The sequence below is a fragment of the Delphinapterus leucas genome, chromosome 1 (genome assembly GCF_059928025.1).
Source record: "Delphinapterus leucas isolate spDelLeu-1000000601 "Yukka" chromosome 1, BTC_Dleu_Yukka2, whole genome shotgun sequence".
Taxonomy (NCBI): domain Eukaryota; kingdom Metazoa; phylum Chordata; class Mammalia; order Artiodactyla; family Monodontidae; genus Delphinapterus; species Delphinapterus leucas.
The window spans coordinates 90,294,488-90,314,732 of record NC_143129.1 but is presented as its reverse complement, the minus strand read 5'-3'; the positions used below and the strand labels follow the sequence as shown (position 1 = coordinate 90,314,732).

The window sequence follows — 20,245 nt, the reverse complement described above, 5'->3', positions numbered from 1 at the left end:
ATAATTATTCAAGGGCAGCTGTGGTCCAGTGAGATCTTTTATTGTTCTGAAATGTGTGACATTCCAACAGAGATATAAAATCTCTGGCAGATGATCTGAATTTGACCCTTCATAGTAAACCGCCTTGGAGAAGATCGCTGGTCAACGTGGGCTGTGTGTGTGGTGACAGCGACAGCACGTAGCATTGGGCAGGAGTGCTGAGAGGAAAGAGGCCACAGCCTCTGCTGGGGAAGGATGCTCACTGTGGCTTAATCAATTTTTATTCATGAAAAAATCCCAGCAGGGAAAAATACCTTTTCAGTTAATTTGTTCCTTCAACCTAATTTTAAAACTCCAAACAAACAAGCCAGTATGGTGCCCTCTGTCCTCGTTAATAAAAAAGAAATGAGGGCTTCCCTGGTGGCGCAGTGGTTGAGAGTCCGCCTGCCGATGCAGGGGACATGGGTTTGTGCCCCGGTCCGGGAAGATCCCGCATGCCGCGGAGCGGCTGGGCCCGTGAGCCATGGCCGCTGAGCCTGTGCGTCCGGAGCCTGTGCTCCGCAACGGGAGAGGCCACAACAGTGAGAGGCCCGCGTACCACAAAAAAAAAAAAAGAAATGATCACAGCACTTGAAACTCCTCTAAGAAATGTGGAATATAAATATAGTGCTTTCTAGATATGATGCCATTTATCTTCCCAGGAGGGGGAGAATAAGAGTTTTGTATGTATTATACAAACGGGAGAAACAAGCTCCAAGAGCAAGGTTCTTGCTCAGTGTCCAGAACAGGACCAAAAAGAAGGCAGGAGCTCTAAGGATGGTTGAGACGATAAATGTTCAAGTACAATGCATCACATAAACACAAAGAGGGTGTACTTAATATTACCCTAGTGGTTTTTAGATGCATCTCTATAAAGGTACTTAAACTATAGATGCAAAAAAGTGTAGGTACACATTTTTACAAATTTGTACTGAAGAAATCCTAAGTTGCCAAGATGAATGTCATTTTCAGCTTCTTCACACAGAGAAATGATCAGCTGAGCAGAAAATGGAAGGCCAGGGAGTGGGGGAAGGGAAAGTCTCTGGAACTTGGTGTGCGAGGTCAAGAAAAAAGTAAACCCAAAGGATATGAATCAATTTATTCTCTTTCCGTTTTCCATATACTGTTACTTTCCCTTTTCTGTCTTATCAAATATTCATTTTCAAGGGCTTGGTTCTACTTTATCTTTCTTTTGTAGTCTGGACGAGTGAGTCGGAGTTCTCAAAGAAACAGGACTTGAAATCAATTATTTGGCTTAATTAGGTGGTATGCGTCATGGAGAGCGATGCTGGGGCCGAGCCCCAGCCCCTCTGTGCTACCCTGCACCTCAGCCCCATCTCCAGCCACTGTTGGCTGGTTACTCCAGTCTGTGTGGCCAGACTAACCCAGCAACAGCAATGGATTATTGCAGCTTCAAGGTCAGAAAGGCGATGCAAGATGTGGGCTCACCTGCCACCTGTCATCCCGTCATTTTGGGCCAGAGTTTCCTAGAAAAGCTAAGATGGGAGGAGCCCACCCCCTCATTTTACCAACCAGGAAACTGAAGAGCAGGTGGGGCAGTGAGGTGCCTGAGGCCCTGCAGCCCATCAGAGGCCTCTCAGCTCCCATTCCTTGCCCCTGCCCCACGCCATCCTGAACGTTTTAGTATACTTATTCTACCCTTAAATACCTGCAAAGGATTTTAAAAGGAGGGGTGCCACACCCCCTCTCTAGACTGAATCAGCCCTGCAGTCGGTGAGGTGCTGGATGCCCACTGGCTGCCTCCTGTGTAGGTGCAGGCTGGTTGTGTGTACCTCACCCACACCCTGCAGAGAGGGCCTTCTGGAAGAAAGGGGAGCCCAGGAGCTGAGGGACTGGCCTCACTCATTAAAGCTCCACAGCTGTGGTAAAATCAAGGCAAACACCAGACAGAAATGTGAAGCCTCACGCTGCTGGCCAGCAGGCTTGACCACCCTGAGAAGGAAGAGGAGACGGCGGATTCTCTGGGTTTGCTGCCCACACCTTTTCTGTGTCATAGAGCACGGGGAAGGGGTTACGCTGTTTTTTAAGCTGAGGGGCCATGTGGCTTATTTTTTTATTAGTAGATTTTCCAATTTTTATACAACTCTCTAGACTCCCTGGCTGGAAACCTATTAAAATGAGTGAATGATCACCTGGCTTTCTAGGATATGGGTGGAAGTAATAAGATGAGGTTTAAAACTTGCTTGGCTACCCCCATGTCCCAAACCATTTAAGAAAAAGCCGGCCGGAGGACCACCAAGGTGATGAACGGCAGGATCTTAAATTGGTACCGTTTGGTGGAGGTGGGGCAGGCTTGTGTCACTGGAAGGAACATTTTCTTTGCAGCTGAGAGAGCAATAACTAGGTCAAGGTTATGAGGCAAGTTGGAAAGGTCCAGGGCTGGAGCCCAAGTCTCGGGACTCCCAGGCAGTGCTGTGTCCATTACGTCTCTGTTAGGATCCGGCTGGAAACTGGGCCACCTTGAAGCCACACTCTCTTCTCCAACAACGGGGAGAAGCAACATTCACGAGGGTAGGATCCTCTCTCTGGCCAGCTCCATCCACGTGGCGAGAACTGCCCCAGGACTGTCTGGCTAGAGCCTCAGGGGACTTACTGCTTCGACAGGGGTAGAATTTCTTGCCAAGTTCTGATCTCACCCTCTTGGGGCTCTCTCTGAAAGGACTGACTTGGCTCAGGGGCTTCGTGGAAGCATTCCGGACCTGGCACAGTGAGCTGCTGGGGAGGCTTCCTCCAAGTTTTTCTTTTCTGTTTTGAACTCAGTGTCACTTTCAATATACTCAACATCAAAGGCTTTTTATCAAGCAATTTCCCACCATCTTCCCCCATTTCCTTTCTGCCTGTTACACCCTGGGTGAGAAGCGTGTATCTCCCCCCGCCAGTGCCCCCCAAGGACCCACAAAGGCGAGGTCTCGCAGCAGCCAACTGCCATTCTCCAGCCCACGCTGCCATGCAGCAAACATGCCAAGGGCCAAGCGTGACCTCACCCACCTCTCTGAAGGATTTCTTTACCTCCACCAAGGAGTGCCAGTGTGCGATGGGCTTCCGCGGGTATGCCAGCATCTCGTTCCAGTGGTCCCTGCCCAGGCCTTCGGCACTGATCCCCACACGACAGACTCCTATGATCTCGTTGTGGCCCACTCTAAGGGAGAAACAAAGGGCCCGGCATCGGTGACCAGACATGCTCTCAGAAAGGGAAGTCCCACGGTCTGGGTCTCAGCCTCCCAGGTCTAACTCAGAATACTGAGCTCTGTAAACAGATGCTCGGCAGGGCCTCAGGGTGCCAGCGGCAGTGACATACTGCCCAGTCTCCTTGGGTGGACATTGGACACAGACAGATGAGCAAAAGGTTCTCAACTTGTTTGGAATCTCAGGAATGGTGGGCAGGTGGCCTGACTCTGGGGAGTGGGAGAGTTTAAGTCTCTTCCTTTATTTGACTCAGCGAGCACTTGAGACATTAGCGCTATTGGGAAATAAATCAACCTGCTCTGAGCACCATTTCTCCATACCTAGCGGCTGTGATGTGATTCATTCGCTCAGTAAGAACATCAGTCATCACTCATATTTGTTCACCCAGCATCTACTATGTCTGGGAACTTGTGCTAAAGATCCTGGATTGAGGCTTTACTGCATGTTTTTTTTCTCCTTCAGTGAAAGTGACACCTGGAGAGAAGGAGTCACAGTGGCTGACGTAGTTGGAGAATGTGTTTGAGCCAGCCTTGACGGGGAGGCAGGATTTGGAAAGTGGTGGAGAAGAAACACATACAAGGTGGGGGAAATCAAGCTGGATGGATATGCTGGGTCCAGATCTGGAAGGTCTCGGGAGTCCAGGGGAAGAGCTTGTCCAGAGAGCAGGAGCTACTGATGGTTCTTGAGAGGGGCAGGCCCAGGAACAAAGTGGTCTTTTAGGAAGGTGTGCCTTGGTATGTTGGCTGGGTTGAGGCAGGAAGTGATGGAGCCAGGGGTCAGCTAGGAGGGCTGCACAGACCTCCCCAAGTGGGAGTGGTAGCAGCAGTGGAAATGGAGAGGACGGGGGGAGGGTGGTGGGCAGGATTCTAAAGGACAGATGCCAGATGGAGGAATGGGAATAGTCGGGGGGGAATTCAGGGAAATTGATGGGTGGGGCAGCCCCTGATGGAAATGAGCCCATTGGGAAGTGAAGCTTGAGCTTCTACTTTGGCGGGGAATCCATGCTTTTCCTCAAACTCCTGTACCCTCCTTGGGTGGAGCCAGATTTGAGACCAATGAGTGTCTGAGCCATGAACCACAAGGTCCAAGGTCAAAGAGCCCTGTGCTGCACTGAGGTGGGGACGAGGGGCAGGGAATCGTGGCCCTCAGGGACCTGTACCTACCGATCATAATCCATAACCGAGATGAGCAGACTGACTTGATCCATATTCTCCGGGGGAATGTCAAAGATGATGGCCTCATTGTAGACGGGGTTGAGGGTGTTCTTCTTTATGGTGGTTTTCTTCTTCTTCAGTCTCCGCCCGTCACAAAGCAGGGACACTTTGACGTATGGATCTGTGCCAATGGGGGCAGTGAGAAGGGAAGGGAGCGTGTTAAACAGATGTCCTTAAACATCGTGTGCAGCAGAAGGATGGAAGTCCCAGACCTACTGTTATTCTCAGATGGTATCAGTGGGCTGTTAAAGTAATGAAACCACCTTGTATTTATGTAGCACACCTGTCTCTGCAGATGCTCTGTGCTTAATAAACACAGAGTCTTTGGTGACCTCAGGCTTCTTAGCAGAGTGTTTAACGGACTTCCCCTAATGGGGAAGCTGGCCCCAAATCAGACAGGATACTTGCCCACGGGTATGCAGTTCACTAAATCTCAACTCTATGGTTGGCTGGCTGGCTCCAAAGGGTGGGGAAGCTGAACAAAGGCACTCTGTTCCTTTCACCTACTTGGAGCCTTTTCTCTGGGGGGTCTTGTCAGCGTTATTAACCAAAGCATAAAGTGGGTAAAAATAGAATCAATGACACCCGAGGAGTAGCAATGAGACAGAGTAAATGAACAGGGACAGTCACGATGCTTGTCCGGTCCTCCCTACCTGAGGACAGGATTATGGGTCTCATTGTCCCATCAAGCTCATTTCCATCTGGCATCAGGGAGGGGGTAGGAGCCCTGCTCTCTGCCTCCCCGGAAGCTGTTTCCTGCCCACTCTGGGCAGTGGAGGAGGAGGGGGCCGTGGCCGGGGGACTGAGTGAGGCAGCCTCCTGGGACTCAGGGTGGCCGGCTGCCATTTCATCTCTCAGTGGTATCTTGGAATCTCTCCAACCCTCGAGGAGATGTCTTTTTACTGACCTCCCACGCGCCTCCCATCCTTGTCTCTTCTTTAGTTTTCTGAATGGGTATTTCATGGTCAGCTTCCTACCCTGAAATTTTCTACTCATCCAAGTGAAGTGACACCGATTGTATCTCATCGCTCAGGTGTCTCAGTCACCGTCATAACTGTTATTTATGCTGCACAACTCAAGAAACGGGACGGCAACTCACAGGTAATAATAGCTTTTGAGACACTGATGTGCTGAGACACCTGCTTGCCCAGAAGCCAGGGCTCCTGTGACTCTGTCAGGAGGTGCGGACAAAGCAGCCGCTCCCGGCTCCTCATTCACAGGCGTATGGCTCTATCTCCTGGGCACCCAAGTACCCAACGAGGCGCTCATTCTCCCTGGGGAATTGTTCAGGTGGCAGAAGAGGTGCACAGCTTTGGGGAAGCTACAGAGACCCGTGACATGGGATCAGAAACTCAAGCCTTAAAGGCAGTTCTGTAGATGCCCACATGTGCTACGGACTCACCAACGTGACAGCAGCAGCTGTGCCTTAGCCATGGGGGCACTTGGGTTTATGGGGTACCTGGGGAGACCATGAGGTGTTTAATCACCCTGCTGTCTCTGACGACCCATTTGCAAGTGTTCTCTCTCAGGAGGACGTTCAGTAAAAAGGAAGGAGGAGTTCCTAGAACTGCTGTGAGATAGCTTTCTCGTGTCCGCAGGCTCCATTCTCTATGGATACGCCCCGGACCGTGTTGAGGTCCAAGCAGATGGGTGGGATAGCTACCTCCGAGACCTGTTGTTAACTTGGCAACCTCTATGCTCCTGAAGTGTGAACATTGTCTTGGAAAGCGTCTTCAGGCTTGAGGCTGCCCAAGTGCTGCCTCATCCCCTGCCATGCCTATTTCCATACACGCCCACAGCAGAGCAAACCTCCATGTCGCCAGGCTAGGAAAGATGTGACAGAGCCACCTGTCCCACGGGCCACTAGGCAAATGCCTGATGATTAGCTGGGAGATTCTCAGCTTCCTTCCCTACCTCTATTCACTCGTATGAGGCGTATCTAATTTATAAAATTCAGTGGGTGTTTCCGTTGAAGGAACCCATACTCTCACCATCATCCAAGAGGCTAAGCAGAGAGAGGACTGTTCCTTAGGGTTTTTGCTCTAGGGCAGAAGCCTGTGCTTCTAATGGAATGCTGGCTCCAGACGACCTTTGAGGTCCTTTCCTCCAGCAGCCAATGATGTTTATGCAGCTGAGGGAGGCGGCACAACGACCAGCAGTGTGTTTCAGCCTCCTTGTCATGAGGGCCATCATAATTCAGCATGCAGTGTGTGTCAGGCACCACGCTAAGAGATTTACACATATCATGTCATTTAAACTTCATGTCAACCCTGTAAAATATTCATCATCCCCCTCTTATAGACATTGAGGTTTGAGAGATTAAGAAACTTGCCTAAGATTTCAACTTAAGTCTGACTCCAAAGTTTACATTTGTAACCACTAGACTCAAAGCAGTACGGACCAGATGTGGCAGAGATGGGTGTGTTTACTCACTCACCATCCCTTTGGGGTATACTGATCCTTATTATTATTTTGTATTATTTTTTATTGTCATGGCTCTAGTGGATAGGCTTAAAGAATTGATTCACGACTAGTTGAGATCGAGGAGAATAGGAAGGTCTTTGGTTTTAGAGGTCAAAGTCATATAAATCAAGAACAGGTAAGAATCAAGAACATCCGCTCCCTAGTTTAGTCCAACATCAAAGCAGTCCGGGCTGAAGGCAACCTCAAACTTATCCTCCAAAACAGGAGATCTAGTTTGAGAGGCCCCTGGCAGGTGTGTCCCCACAAAGTTCTTTATCCTATAAATTCATTCATTCATTCATCATTCAATACATACTTATTCATTGCTTAGTGTGTTCCATGAACTGTCCCAGACACTTGCTTACCTCAATGAACAAAATAGAAATCCTTAGCAAAAAGAGGACCCCTGAATTTTCAGAATCAAGCTGAGATTTAATACCAGATTCCAAACCCAGGTAGAAAAGAGAGGCAATCATGAGAGGGAGGTTAGAACTTAGCGTGAGAAAAGTCTCTCACCCCCAACCCTCTGATGTGGAACAGCCTTTACGATTACCTTGGCGACTTCGCTGTAAGCTCTCTCTCTAGCACATCAATTTAATTACACCAGAGAAGATAGTGTGGGGACTTGGGTAGCAAAATCCTATTTCCTTCAGCAGTCTTGAGCGTCCTCAGTGAATTTCTGTCCCTGCACACACTTATTTTGATATTAAAATGCAATCTACATTGGTTGTATTTTTGGAGGAAGCCAGCTTGCTGCTGCCTAAGAGCTTTGCACGTGTCGGAAGAGGTTCTTTAAGCTCCTCACCACATCCTGATGTGTGGTGGTAGCTTCAGTGGAAGGAGAGGCGTCAGGGCAGGTGCTAGAGGCATTGGGTCAGGCGCTATCTGGGGCAGCTTTGGGCCTGGAAGGTATGAGTGTTGCAGAGAGACAGTGCGGGCTGGGAGCAGAGGCTCTGAGGGATTCAAAGCCACAAACAGATACACCTCACTTCAGCGTTTCTTGACCACCCTTCCCTGAAATCTCATATTTCAAGGCCTAATATCTCATCTTCTTCCAAATGCACCAGGTTGGGCCTGGGCCAAGATGTTTTCAGCTAGACGGTCACCTCTTTATGGCAACTGTGATTACACTAAGGAAATAATTAATGAGCAAAAGGAAAACTCTTCCATATACTCCCAGCCAAGTTCAGAGGCACCTGTGGAGTGGATTTACATCGCTAACTGGGATCTCCAGAAGAGCCTCTTGGGTAGGGGTCTAGGGAAACAAACCAAGCCTTTCCCTGCATTTGCTACTGAGTGCAGCCCAGGCGGTTCTACGTGCCTGCTCTCTGGGATGCTCTACCCCATCCCTTGGGCTAATTTGAGCCGACACAGGGAAGGAGGCTCCTGGGACTCCTCTGTCATATCAAAACTCAAAAACCTTCTCTGACAATGACTTGCAGAATCGTGGAAAAGGATCAAACCTCTGACGCCGGGTCCAGCCTGTAGGCTCTGAGGCTGCATCCAAACCAGCATCTCCTCGGTTGCTAGAACAGGACTTCTTTCTCCTGCTGTACCTAGCAGCTCTCCTGGTGCTGAGACAGAGGCCCAGAGCCCTGCAGGAAAACCTCAAATACAAGTGCACTTTGCTTTTCAGCGCCTCTGTTCCTTTGGCTCGGTCTGCAGGGCTGCCGTCGCTGCGTGGACCTACAAACACTTAAGACACTCAAACTTGACATAACCCTTGGAAGTCCTGAGGCCTCACACAAACTAGAAAGATGTTCCTTAATTTTTTTCACCTATTTATTTTCTTCTTATTCTCTCCATCCTCAAAGAGAAAGAATGATAGTAATAGCCAATATCTACTGACTGCTTATTATGTATCTGGCACATTTCTAAGCATTTACTTGAATTAACTCGTTTATCCTTAAAGCAACCTGTGTAAGTTTTTTTTTTTTTTTTTTTCCAGATCAGGAAACCAAAGCATTACACCACAAAGAAGTGGCAGAACTGGAATTCAGAGCCAGACCATTTGCCTGCAGGGCTGTGCTCCTGTTCGAAGAATACTGACATTTCTTCCCCCTTCTCTCTGAACATCTTTCCACATCCTAATATCTAGGCTGCTGGGAGGCCACTTGGCAAGCACTCGGGTAGGAGAGGTACCTGAGTAGCCTGTGATGTCCATCGCCTTGAGGTTCCGACATTTGATCACAGTGAGGGTGAGCCTGCCTGCTGTGGGCAGGTAGCAGAGGGAGAACATGATCTCTCCCAAATCCACGCTTTCCTGCAAAGAAGCAGACAAGAGGGCAGATGAGGGGCACACAGCTCCAGTGCAGCTGCAGGGCCGCTCCGGAGCCCAGGAGAAGGCTCTCTGAGGGAGAGTGCTATGTCTTTAAGGCCTGACGCTCTGGCCTCTATGCTGAGAGTAACTGGGTATAAAAGGCAATGATAACAACGCTGGCTCTTCAGCAGAATTTGTCCCCTTCAGTATTCCTTCTGAGCTCTAATCAGACTCTAGTCCTGGTCCTCCCCCTCCTGCTTTGGCCTCACCTGCCCTACCTATGCTCTTTGGCTGCAGCCTCCAGACCACCAGGCCTTTTGGGGCCCAGCCCTATTCTCCAACTTACCCTTCTCAGTCACTGGACCCCTTGACTCCCCACCCTGCCTGGCCTGGGGTCATGACAGTATTCTGTACAAGACCCACTCTGGCCATCAGGGGTGCCCTCTCCCCACCCCGCTGGACTGCCTCCTCTTCCTGTGCCACGCCTGGTGGATGAGGGTGCTGTTACTGCAAAACCTCTCCCTCGGGCTCTGAGGCTGACGTGGGGCTCCAAGACATGGAGGTGTTTCCTCTCTTAAATCTCCCAGACCCAGGGTAGAAGAAGAGGAGGTCAGGGTTTGGGCTGGCTCTGATTTCAGATGCAGATATCCATTTGTTCGCTCATTCAGTCAGTCAACAAGTAGTAATTGAGCACCTGCTATGTGCCAGGTGTTGCTCTGGGTACTGGAGATATGGAAAAGAACAAAATAGACAAAAATCGCTGCTCTAACGGAGCTTACATTTTAATAGGACAAAGGACAAGAAAGATGGTAAGTAAGTTGGTAAAAAGGATCAAGGAGAAAAAAATAAGGCAGGGAAACAGGATATGAAATGCTCATGGGTGAGACCACAGTTGTTGAAATTTTAGACAGGCTAGCCGGGGAGGCCTCCCGGAGGAGGTGACTTTTGAGAAAGAGAGCAGTCAAGGGTGGCTTCAATGTTCTTGTCCCTTCTCCTCACAAAGAACCACCCTCTACTGGGGACGCCAAGAGACCCCTGATACTTGGCCTCACCTGGAGAATAACCTGCCACCCCTTCCAGAGCCTGTGGTCTCAATGCTCTCCCCTAGGTGGCACTGATACCCACCCTTTCCCTAGCCCAGGATTTGTCCTTTTTTAACCCGCTGGTGAATCAAATCCCAGGAGTAGCAGGTGAATCCTCCCGGCTCCCTGGGTGAAGAGGTGGAGGGGGCAGGGGTATTGGGGGTGGGTGTGAGGGGTGGAAGGGTGGTGTCTGGCTGGGGCAGAGTTGGATACAGCGTAGAGAGAGCTACCCCCACCCCCTCACCCCAGCACAAGAGCCAAGACCAACACCCACGAGCTCCTGTGCCCCACGAAGCTCTTCTGTGACGGGCAGCTCCACCTCTGAGGCTCACAGCCACTGTGCAAGGCAGGGTGCATTGTCATTATTCCCTCCATCTCACAGAGAAGAATTCAGTGTTTAAACTTGGGTGTAAAGTCCCGACCAGGCTTGCGTGGCTGGTGGGAGACACAGCTGGACTCCGACCCTTAGGAGAGCAACGCCCTCCCAGCCCACCTAGGGAGCACCTCAAGGTAACCCTGGCTCCTCTAGACCTTAGACCACAACTTCACCTGTTCTTCTGTTTGTATTTGCTGAGAACCTGCTAGAGGCACCATGTTTAGTGGGGTGTAACCAATTAAAAGAAGGCATCAGGATCTCCCTCTCCCTCAGGGAGACACAGGAAGTGGCCCATGACAGGTGCTGTGGGTGTATGACTGTCCCCTCATGCAGCAGGGGTCAGGTCAGCAGTGCACCTGGCTGAATGTTCCATCTCTGGCGGGGGCACCGAGGTACAAGGAGACCCCCAGCTCCCTTTATTTCCTTGTAGCTCTCCAATCCTGCCCAGACTTAGAGAAACCCTTTCAGACTCAATAACAGGAATAAGAACCAAGGTTATTGCATGTGTACCAGGCGCCAAATCCTTTGCTAAATTATCTCCGTCGAGTCGCACCACAGGCCTGTGAGGTAGGTGATCTTAGTATCCCTACTGCACACAGGAGGAAATGACTATTTGGTGAAGTTAAGCCTTTCATAGGCCAGCGCTGCTGCTTGCACGCTCTCAGTGGCTCCCCTTGTTCGGCTCCTGGAATCAAGACCCATCTTCCCAGCTTGCATTCCGAACCCTCAACAACTGGGTCCTGTCTTCCCTCCTCACCTGATTATTTCTCTCTTTTCCTCTATGCCAACCCTCTGCTCCAACTGGCTGGTATATCTTTGGTCCCTTTGGCCAAAATGGCTCCTCCTCTTATCTTTGCTTGGACAATCCCATGCATCTTGTAGGGCCCAGGGCCATGCCCCTCACAGGGGTCCTCGCCCAGGGTCCAGCCCACACAGAGCATTATCTCCCCTACACCCCTGCAGCACTTTCTGTCCCTGAGCTGCTCACAGGTGTTACGGAGTCCCTGCCTTGCTGCAGCTGGGCCCTCCCATGCCGTCCAGGGACTGGAGGCCCCTTAGGGGCAGGGGCTTTGCTTTACACCTGCTGAGCTTCAGGGGTGCCCGATAGTACAAGAGGAGCTACACACACGCCCGGATCATGTTAGGGCTCTGGTGAGGAATCTGGAAGCTCCTAGGGCCCCCCTGTGAGGGGGGTGAAAAAAAGGCTGCTGTCACCATTTCCCCACATGGCTACTCTGGAGCCTTCGAAGGCTGTCTTGTCGCAGGAGTCTGAGATGATTGGTTTGTGAGCTTGGGAGACTTGCCTGGGGATGTGGGAGATCCCTCAGGGTGAATGGAATCACCTGGGGTGCTATGGGCTGCCCACAAGGATGGCTCCCTCTAGGGACAGCACCGACCCAGCGGGCCCCCTCCTTTTGTGGTAGAACTGTGGCAGCTGGGGGGCACTCGTGGTGCTGAGTCTGCAGCGAGGTTTGGAACCCCCACCCCCATCCTGGTCCCTGCACTGAATAGTGAGGTCCACCCTCCATCGTTGGGCCTGGACAGGCAAAGGGAGTGAGCCAATATCCCCCTACGACTTGGACGCAGAGAGGAAACTGGGGCCAGGGGGCCCGAAGCCCAGTCCAGGACCTTCTGCCGTGGGTGACTGGGCCTCGCTGGACCTGATGGCAAGATAGCTGCTCTTGGCTCCGTGGATCAAGGGGGGTTTAATTCCCCTGCACACGTAGGCAGGAGAGGACGGGTTATTTGATAAAGGAAAATAAATGGGTTACTTTTGAGTAAATAGATGGAGCTAAGCAAACAGAGTCAGCATCTCCTGTTCACCACCTTCCTCTCTGCAAAGCCAGGCCCAGCTTGACACCATGGGCGGCCTTCCTGGGTTCTCTCAGCACCACCCCCTTTCTCAGGGGGTTTCAGCCCCAGATCCTGTGCACCTTGCCAGCCTTTTATCCTCATTAGGGATGTTTGCGACTTTGGCTTTAATAAAACCAGGGGTGACCAGGGGCCGCAGAACAGCCAGCGTCTTATTGCTTTCATCTTCACCCTCTGTCAGGGGAGGCCGCCATAGGGCCCCTGGCTGGTAATGAGCTCCCTGGTGCTGGGGAGGTCACTGCTGTCCAGAAAGCAGCAGAATCCAAGTTGCCCCTCTCGACTGCTAACCCAGGGGCTGACAGCGTGGGTCTGAGCCCAGTAGCAGCTGGTAAGCGTCTTGGCTAATGCTTGCAGTGGGTAGGCCTTCAGCCAGGATGTCGGCTCCTGGAGCAGTCTGTCTTTACAGGCATACAGCCTGTCCAGCTACATTGTCGCCCGTTATGGTAGCACTCTCCCCTGGCTGCAGTATCCAGGCGTCTGGGCAGGAAGATTTGTAAAGGCCCATCTATTGCACCACACTGCCCTTGCTGTCCCCAGCTGCCCATCTGCAACAGCTCATTAAAGCACTTCTCTCTCCTTGATGCACTCACACAGCCGTAGGCATAGAAAAAGAATTCCTATCCGTGGACTGTGCCGGAAAGAGCAGTGAACCACAAGTCACTGCTTGTGGAGGCGTTAGTCCCTCCACCACTAACTAGCCCAGAGATGTCGGGCTCATCATTTCATATCTCTGGGCTTCGGTCTGTAAAAATGAGGGCGTTGCACTAGATGTTGTAGCCTTAAGGCCCCTGCCAGCCATAAAAACCAAGCATTCAAACTGGAAAATCCATTGTCAGGCATCATCAACTGAGATGGCCCAAGGATGCTTAACTGGTGTCTGTTTATTACCCACCTCAAGGTATCTAGCAACTTTGTTTTGAAATTCAAAGACACTCATTCCTTCCGTTCCTAATGCCCCCCAAGTGTTTTTTTGTTCTTCTCCAGGGCTAGCCTTCCTCCTCCTAAATAGGCAATGAGCGGCGTCAATGCCTCAGCATCCCTCTTGGGAATCCAGTCTGAGCGGAAACAAGAACCACGCTTCCCCATCTCTTAGAGAACACTTCTAGTCTCTTAATCATTAAGTGGCTTGCCTGAATTTCCCATCAACAGCAGAGAAGCATCCGCTACACTTTCAGAAAAGCCACAGGAGGGTACAAGGATCTCTGAAGCACTAGGCAGGAAGTGCTGTTAAGTTACCCTGGGGCTGGGGGGCTGGAAGAGAGATGGGGTGGAAGCGAGTTTGCCTCCAATGGGTAAAGAAATGGCCAGTGAGCCTCTGTGTAGGCCTGGGGCTTGGAAGCGGGGTTAGAGGTGAATCAGATGTGGAGGCTGGATGCCGGGACTGCTCCCACAGCCCCCCAGACCTCTTCAGAGCCCACACCACGACTGTAACCTTTACCTTGATTGTGGGGATTGTATGATGAATGCTGTGTCTTCATTAGATGGTGGGTTCTTTGGGAGCAGGGATAGGGTTTGGTGTTACTCATCAACCCCCACGTCTAGCCCAGGGCCTGATTCACAGTAAGAGCTCAGGAAATAACTGGCTTGACGAAGGAATGGTTGAGCCTATGGATTTGGGGTCAGGCCGATCTGGGTCTAGGTTCCAGCTCTGACGTTTATGAGGAGTGTGGCTTACTTTAATCCTCTCACAGTCTTGGTTTTCTCATCTGTGAAATGGGGCTAATAACAGTATCTACCTCTTGGGACTGTTAAGATTAAATGAGGTAATTTGTGTCAAGCACTTAGCATAGCGCCTGGCACAGAGTAAGCGCTCAGGAAGCATTAGCTGCTATTATAATTATTATAACTATAATGACTATTGTTATCAAGAGTTCACAGTCTTGGTGCAGGGGCAGGGGAGAGAAAGGCACGTGGGTAAGCAGTGGTATCTGGCTTGATCAGTGAGCACTGTAAGAGAAGTGTGGACAGATGTAGGAGGTAGAGGAGGGAAGAATAAACCCTAAGAGGGATTTCAGGGTAGGCTTCCCAGAGGGGGTGATGCTTGGTAGGATCCGGTGAGGCGAGTGAAAGGAGCTGACGGCAGAAGAAACAAGCAAGCACATTCCAGGCAGGGGGTCAGTGGGTGCATAAAGACACAGGGGGCAGGCGCGGAGGTCCCACGTGGCTAGAGGGCAACGTGGACACAGGGTGGGCAACAGGAGCCCAGACAAGGCTGTGAACAGGGCAGGGCCCACCGTGTCTGCCTCAGGGCCCACACCTAGCAGCTTGCCCTTGACCCTGCAGGTATCTTCTGCCCCATTTCCCTCTCAGCCCACCGCACCACCCTCCACCCAGACCGCCACACCAGAGACCATCTTCATGTGTGTCATTCATTCGTCACCCGCCTGCTAAAGGTTCCCAAATACGGGGAGACAGTAGTGGTGAGACAGACGGAGTCCCAGCCCTCCAGGATCTTATATTCTGGAGGAGGGAGACAAAAATAAAGTAAGCAAGAGAGTATCCGAAGGCGCTGGGTGAACCAGGGCTGGGACAGAGGGTAGTGAATGGCGGGGTGGGGGTGGGGCAGTTTAGACAGAGGGGTCGGGAAGCCGGTCTGACCTGAGGGGGTGGGGAGGGGGCCTGCCAGGAGGGAACAGTGAGGACCACCACGGGAGTGGCTGACAGGCGCTGTGCTGGGGAGCCCCGGGTTAGGGAGACAGGCCCAGGTTTCAGAGGCCCTGAAAGATGTTTGCATTTTCTCTCCTCTGAAAAGCAGGACCTCAGCAGGCTTGCAGAAAATGAATGGCCGGGGGAAGAGTGGATGCCAGAAGGATCCCAGCCTCCTTGCCCTCCTGCAGCCTCCACACCCAGTCAGTTACCCCGCCATGCCGTTCTGCCACCTAAGAGTCCGCAGACTCCGAGGCCCTCTCTTCCCCTCCCGCCTGCACTGCCTTAGCTCTGACCTGCACCAACTCTTGCCTGGACCTCCCAGCTTTCTGACTCCCTCCCCCCGACCCCTCTGATCTATCCTTCTTGCTATAAACAGGGGGTCGTTCTCCTGCTCAGAATCCTTCAGTGGCTCCCCATTCCATACCTGTTTTGTAACTGGAAAACTCTTCTTCAAATGAAACATTGTTAGAAGTCCAAATATACACAACGGATGAAAAGTGGCTTAGAGACAAAGCACCCAGAGCTCCTACCTTCAACCCCTCCTTGGAGCTTCTAGGAGTCAGCTTGAAAATCCCTTACCCACAGCATCGTGTGGCATTCAGGTTTCTTCATGATTTGGCCCTTGCCTTTCTTGCCAACCATTCTGGTCCAGGTGCCCTATTATGGACTGTCCTGTCCTAAGTGCTCATACGTACCGAGCCATATAAATTTCACAAAAGCCTATGGTTATCTGCATTTTCTCCACGGGGACCCTGATGTGCAGTGAGGCTGTGCCTCTGGCCCAGCCCACAGCTACTACATGGCAGAGCTGGGATGTGACCCCAGGCAGCCAGGCTCGAGAGCCCACAGTTTCAGGCACTACAGCATCTTGCCTCTCTATAACTGCCCCTCCCAAACCCTCCAGGTTCTTTTGTACCTTCGTGTCTTCACCCTGTTCTTTCCACTGCCTGAAATAACCTCTCCCTCCCTCTGACTGTCCTGGACAACACTCCTCTTTCCAGCCCAGCTGTCCTGTTCCCTCCTCTTGGGTCACCTCCTCTCACTCCTCTGGTCAGACTTGGGGTGTCTCCCATGGCCCCTGGGTCTAATGGCCTAGCGGAAAGGAGTTACAAACGCCTTGAAGCCCGGCAAGGCACATCTGGGAAGAAATCAGCAGGACCTGGTGACCCACTGGCCGAAGGGGATGCAGTGGAGGAGGGTGGAGACTGGCACCCCGGCTGCCCCGTGCCCGCATGGCTGAATCAACTCTCTGCTGGGGGAGGGGAGCGGAGGGGGTGGGTGCTTCTCCTGGGGTGCCAGATGGGGGTTCCGGCTGTGAGCCCCGGGCTGTTCCCTGCTCCCCCTCGGGCCTGGGCTTGCAGGGCTGGGGAGAATGCCCAGTGCTGGGGGTGGCCGGGGTAGAAGGGCGGGCTGTGTTTGTTGTGCTGCTTGGGCTCCCTGCTGGGAGCTGGGGCAGCTTCTATTTCTTCTGACTTGCATGCCTGCTTTTTCTCTCAAGTGTTTTCTGCCCCACTGGGCATTGCAGCGTTATGAATAAATGATCTAGCGGAATGGAGGCGCCTTAAACGAACTCCATACACTGCGGCTGCAGCCTGTGTTGTGGACACTGAAAGCCTGGGACCCAGCCCGGCCCATGGAGAAGGAGGCCCTCCAGCTCACAGGGAGCGGGGAGGTGAGGGAGACTCTCGCAGTGGGTTTGGTCCCGGGGGACCCCTTGAGACACTACAGCACATCAGTGGGAGACAAATGTTTCTCTATCTGAACATCTTCAGGGAAACAGATGGTTTTATTTAGGAAACTTTTTCACAGCCTCTCCTTCGTGAACCTGCCCTTGAAAAGAGGTTTAGCATTTCACACGCACCATTACTTTTGGGCAAATATCCATGAGTCAGAATCACACTGGGAGGTACAGATCTCTTCCTAATGACTTTAAAAAAAAAAGTGGGTAGAGAGGGAGAGGAGCTATGAGGGGCTGGAAGGAGTCTGAGGAGAGCAGAGTTTGGGGAAGTTCTAGAAGAGATGGAGGCAATGCCTGGTCAAGTGGAAAAGTTTGCACCATGGGTGCTTGTCTGTGAGAGACCAGGGTCGAGGAGTTCACCTCCGCTCTGGTCCATCCACGGGCATCTTCACTAATGACAGAGAGGAGTTAATGGCACGTTAACGAACTTAATGATGAGAATCTGTCTTCATTTCTTGCCTCAAGTTGTCCTGCTGCATGTCTGTCAAACAGCTCTCAGTTTCCCCCAGAAAGGGCGGGCAACTCAGTGGTGAGTGATCTGCTCTCTGCCTGAGCAGGGCTGTGGCCGCAGGGCTCTCAGCAGGAGGGAAGCTGCCCTGGTCCCAGCGGGGCAAGTCTCCTGGGACAGCGGAGGAACATTTCTGCAAACAGGTGCCCCGGGGATGTCAACAGGCAGGGCTTTGCTGCCAGATGAGGGCACGTGCTTGAACCACCAGTGATGGGGGCTTTAGCTTCTTCATATCTCTGCTGACCTGAAGGTTTAGGTTTTCACCTGTCTCCAGATGCTCCAGACCTCTGGGTCTTGCTGTGATGAGGCTGTTCTCCGAAGACCCTCTTTGCAGCCTTTCATGGAGTTGCCCATGCTGCTCTTAAAGCATTCTCTTCATTCAGTTCTCCTCCCACCTCTGCAGCTACCTTCCAGTCCCTGCTGGATCCTCCTCCCGTCCCTACTGCTAAGCAGTGGGTTCTAAACACTCATTCTCTCCTCACTCACCCACAACGTTAACACCCATCTCCATGCTCGTGACCCCCGAATTTATGGCGCCTTCACCGACCTCTCCTCTAGACTCCAGCCTCGTATGTCCAACATGACATCCCATCCTGGACATCTCACAGAAATTCAAACTTCTCAGATGCTCAGGGTGAACTCTGAGCTTCTTCTGTTTACATTTTCCTCTTGTTTTCTCCAACTCAGGAAATGGCCCCTCCATCCATCCAGTTTCTCCAGGCAGAAACAAGACCTCGTCATAGATGCCTGCCCTCCTTGCTCCTTTGCATTTAGTTCAACACCAAGCCCTGTCAATTCTTTCTCGATTCAATCTTGAGTCTACCCACCTCTCTCCACCTCCAGTGCCACACAGAGGGCAAAATCCCCTCTCATTTGCTCCCATGCCACAGCCTCCTAACAGGCCCCCTGCTTCCCTTTGTTCTCCTGCCCCACTTTCCGTACAGCAGCCAGAAAGCACTTCCAAAACTGTAAGATGGACCACGTCACTCCTCTGTTTGAAACCCTCCAGTGGCTTCCCCCTGTGGTAGAATAAAAGCCCAAAACCCTTCCCAAGACCTACAGGGCCCTACATGATCAGGGCCCAACCCTTCCCCCTCCCCCTGCCTCAGCCCTCCTCACTACGCATTAGCCCCTCAGGCTCTTTCAGCTCCTCAACTGTGCCCCCTGGGACTTTGCACATTCATCTCCCTCTGCTTGATCATTCTTTTCACAACTCTTCATATGGCAGGTGTCCTCTCATCCTTCAGGCCGCTTCCTCCAAAGCCACAGCCCCTGCTCTAGACTGTGTGTTCCCAAAGGACAGGGACTGGATCTGTTTTACCAGGGCCAGGACTAGGGCAGAGTAAACCAAAGTGCCCAGGTTGCAAAAGCAAAGGCGGTGGAGGCCCTCATTCTTAGCTTCACTCACGCATGCCTCCAAGAGCAAATGCTTCCATACATTCTGCCCTCTTGGTGCCTTGCTTACCTTACCCTGGTCCCTGTCCCGTATTTTACTCACCACTATATTCCCGGGACTGAGCACAGTGCCTGGTAAATAAATAACACAGGCTCACCAATATTTGTTGAATTAATGAGCAACTCAGCTTCGTGAGGTGCACCTGGTTAGAAGGCGGTGAAAAGGACGGGTGTGGGCCCTTGCATAACCTCAGCCTTGGGTCTGTCCGGCAGTGTCCATGTGGGTGACAGCTCAGGGTGGAGCCTCATAAGTTGTTGCTCAGGGTGTGGTCCAGTTCAGCCACAAGGGGGTTGTCTTCTAACAACAGACTCCCTTCTGATCACCGGCCTTTTCTAGGGACAGAGGACATGACTTGTGAAGCTCCCGAACCCAGAGCTTTCATAATAGGCAGGGTCATGGTCTGGAGGTCTCCTGAGTTGGACTCACTTGGGGAGGTGGGGACTTGACTCCTGAGCTGCGCCCCAGGTCTACAGAGTCAGGATCTCTGAGGGTGGGACCTACATGTGCGAATGATTGACAGGCTTCCCAGGTGATTCTTCTGTATGCTCGGTTTGTAACGTAAGGCAAACGAGGAGATTCCGAGGCTGCCCTGGACAAGACCCTATTAGAGCCTCTGTGACATGGAGTATGACGAAAGTCATTCAATATCAGTGTTGCCAAGCAAAAGTTAGGATCATAGAAGGGCCTCTTCTCCTTTTTTAGGTGCAAACAAAGTTCCGATGGATCAAAGCCACGCTGATCCACCTGGAGCGCTTGCTCACCGTCACCCTCCACTTTTTCCCTACGTGCCTCAGGCACGCCGCAGAGCTGAGTTTTAGCAAGAAGGGGCCTCACCCAAATTTAGGTGGTTTAAGAAAACTGGATGGCACTCTAGAAAGGTCTGACACAGCAGCAGAACTTGGAACTTGCCAGAAATGCAAATTATTGGGCCCACCCTCACAGGGGGTGGGACCTGGCACTCCATATTTTAACAAGCCCTGTAGGGAAGTCTTAGGGGCTGAGAACCATTGCCTTGCGGAGTTAGAAGAACCAGTTGACCACACACACTCTGGCTGGGATTTTGACGTTTCTTCCACTTTGTCTCCTTATTTTCGTGATCAAAGCCAAAGTTAAGAGAGAAGGGGACTGACAGATGTGGAGCATCTGCTTGTTTGTAGGGACCATGCTGGGTACTTACCATACTGTACTTAATTTATTTCGTTCATACAACATTCCTGGCAGGAACCCACAATTATTGCCATATTGAGGATCACAGAGGTCAAATAATCACCTAGGGTCTCAGAGTGATCGACCAGGTCTGGATTTGGACTCCCGTCTGCTGACTCTGAGGCCTTGTTCTCCTCCTTCATGCCACCCAGCCTCCTCTGGAATTGTGCTCCACTCCACCTACCTTCTGCTCCTG

The 20,245-nt window shown here is 51.7% G+C and overlaps 1 protein-coding gene across 4 annotated transcripts in view; it reads right to left on the bottom strand.

The window, feature by feature from the left end:
• Positions 1 to 20,245, bottom strand: part of SYT6 (synaptotagmin 6) — a 58,492-nt gene that overhangs the window by 3,394 nt on the left and 34,853 nt on the right. For 2 of the 4 annotated variants that reach the window (XM_030759930.2, XM_089917536.1), the window contains exons 4-6: positions 9,045 to 9,165; positions 4,389 to 4,560; positions 3,028 to 3,178 (exon numbers count right to left, since the gene is read on the bottom strand). In XM_030759930.2, the coding sequence (XP_030615790.1) occupies positions 3,028 to 3,178; positions 4,389 to 4,560; positions 9,045 to 9,165 (444 nt within the window). The remainder of the gene's footprint in view (positions 1 to 3,027; positions 3,179 to 4,388; positions 4,561 to 9,044; positions 9,166 to 20,245) is intronic. The other 2 variants (XM_089917540.1, XM_022584009.3) reach the window with 1 other exon arrangement.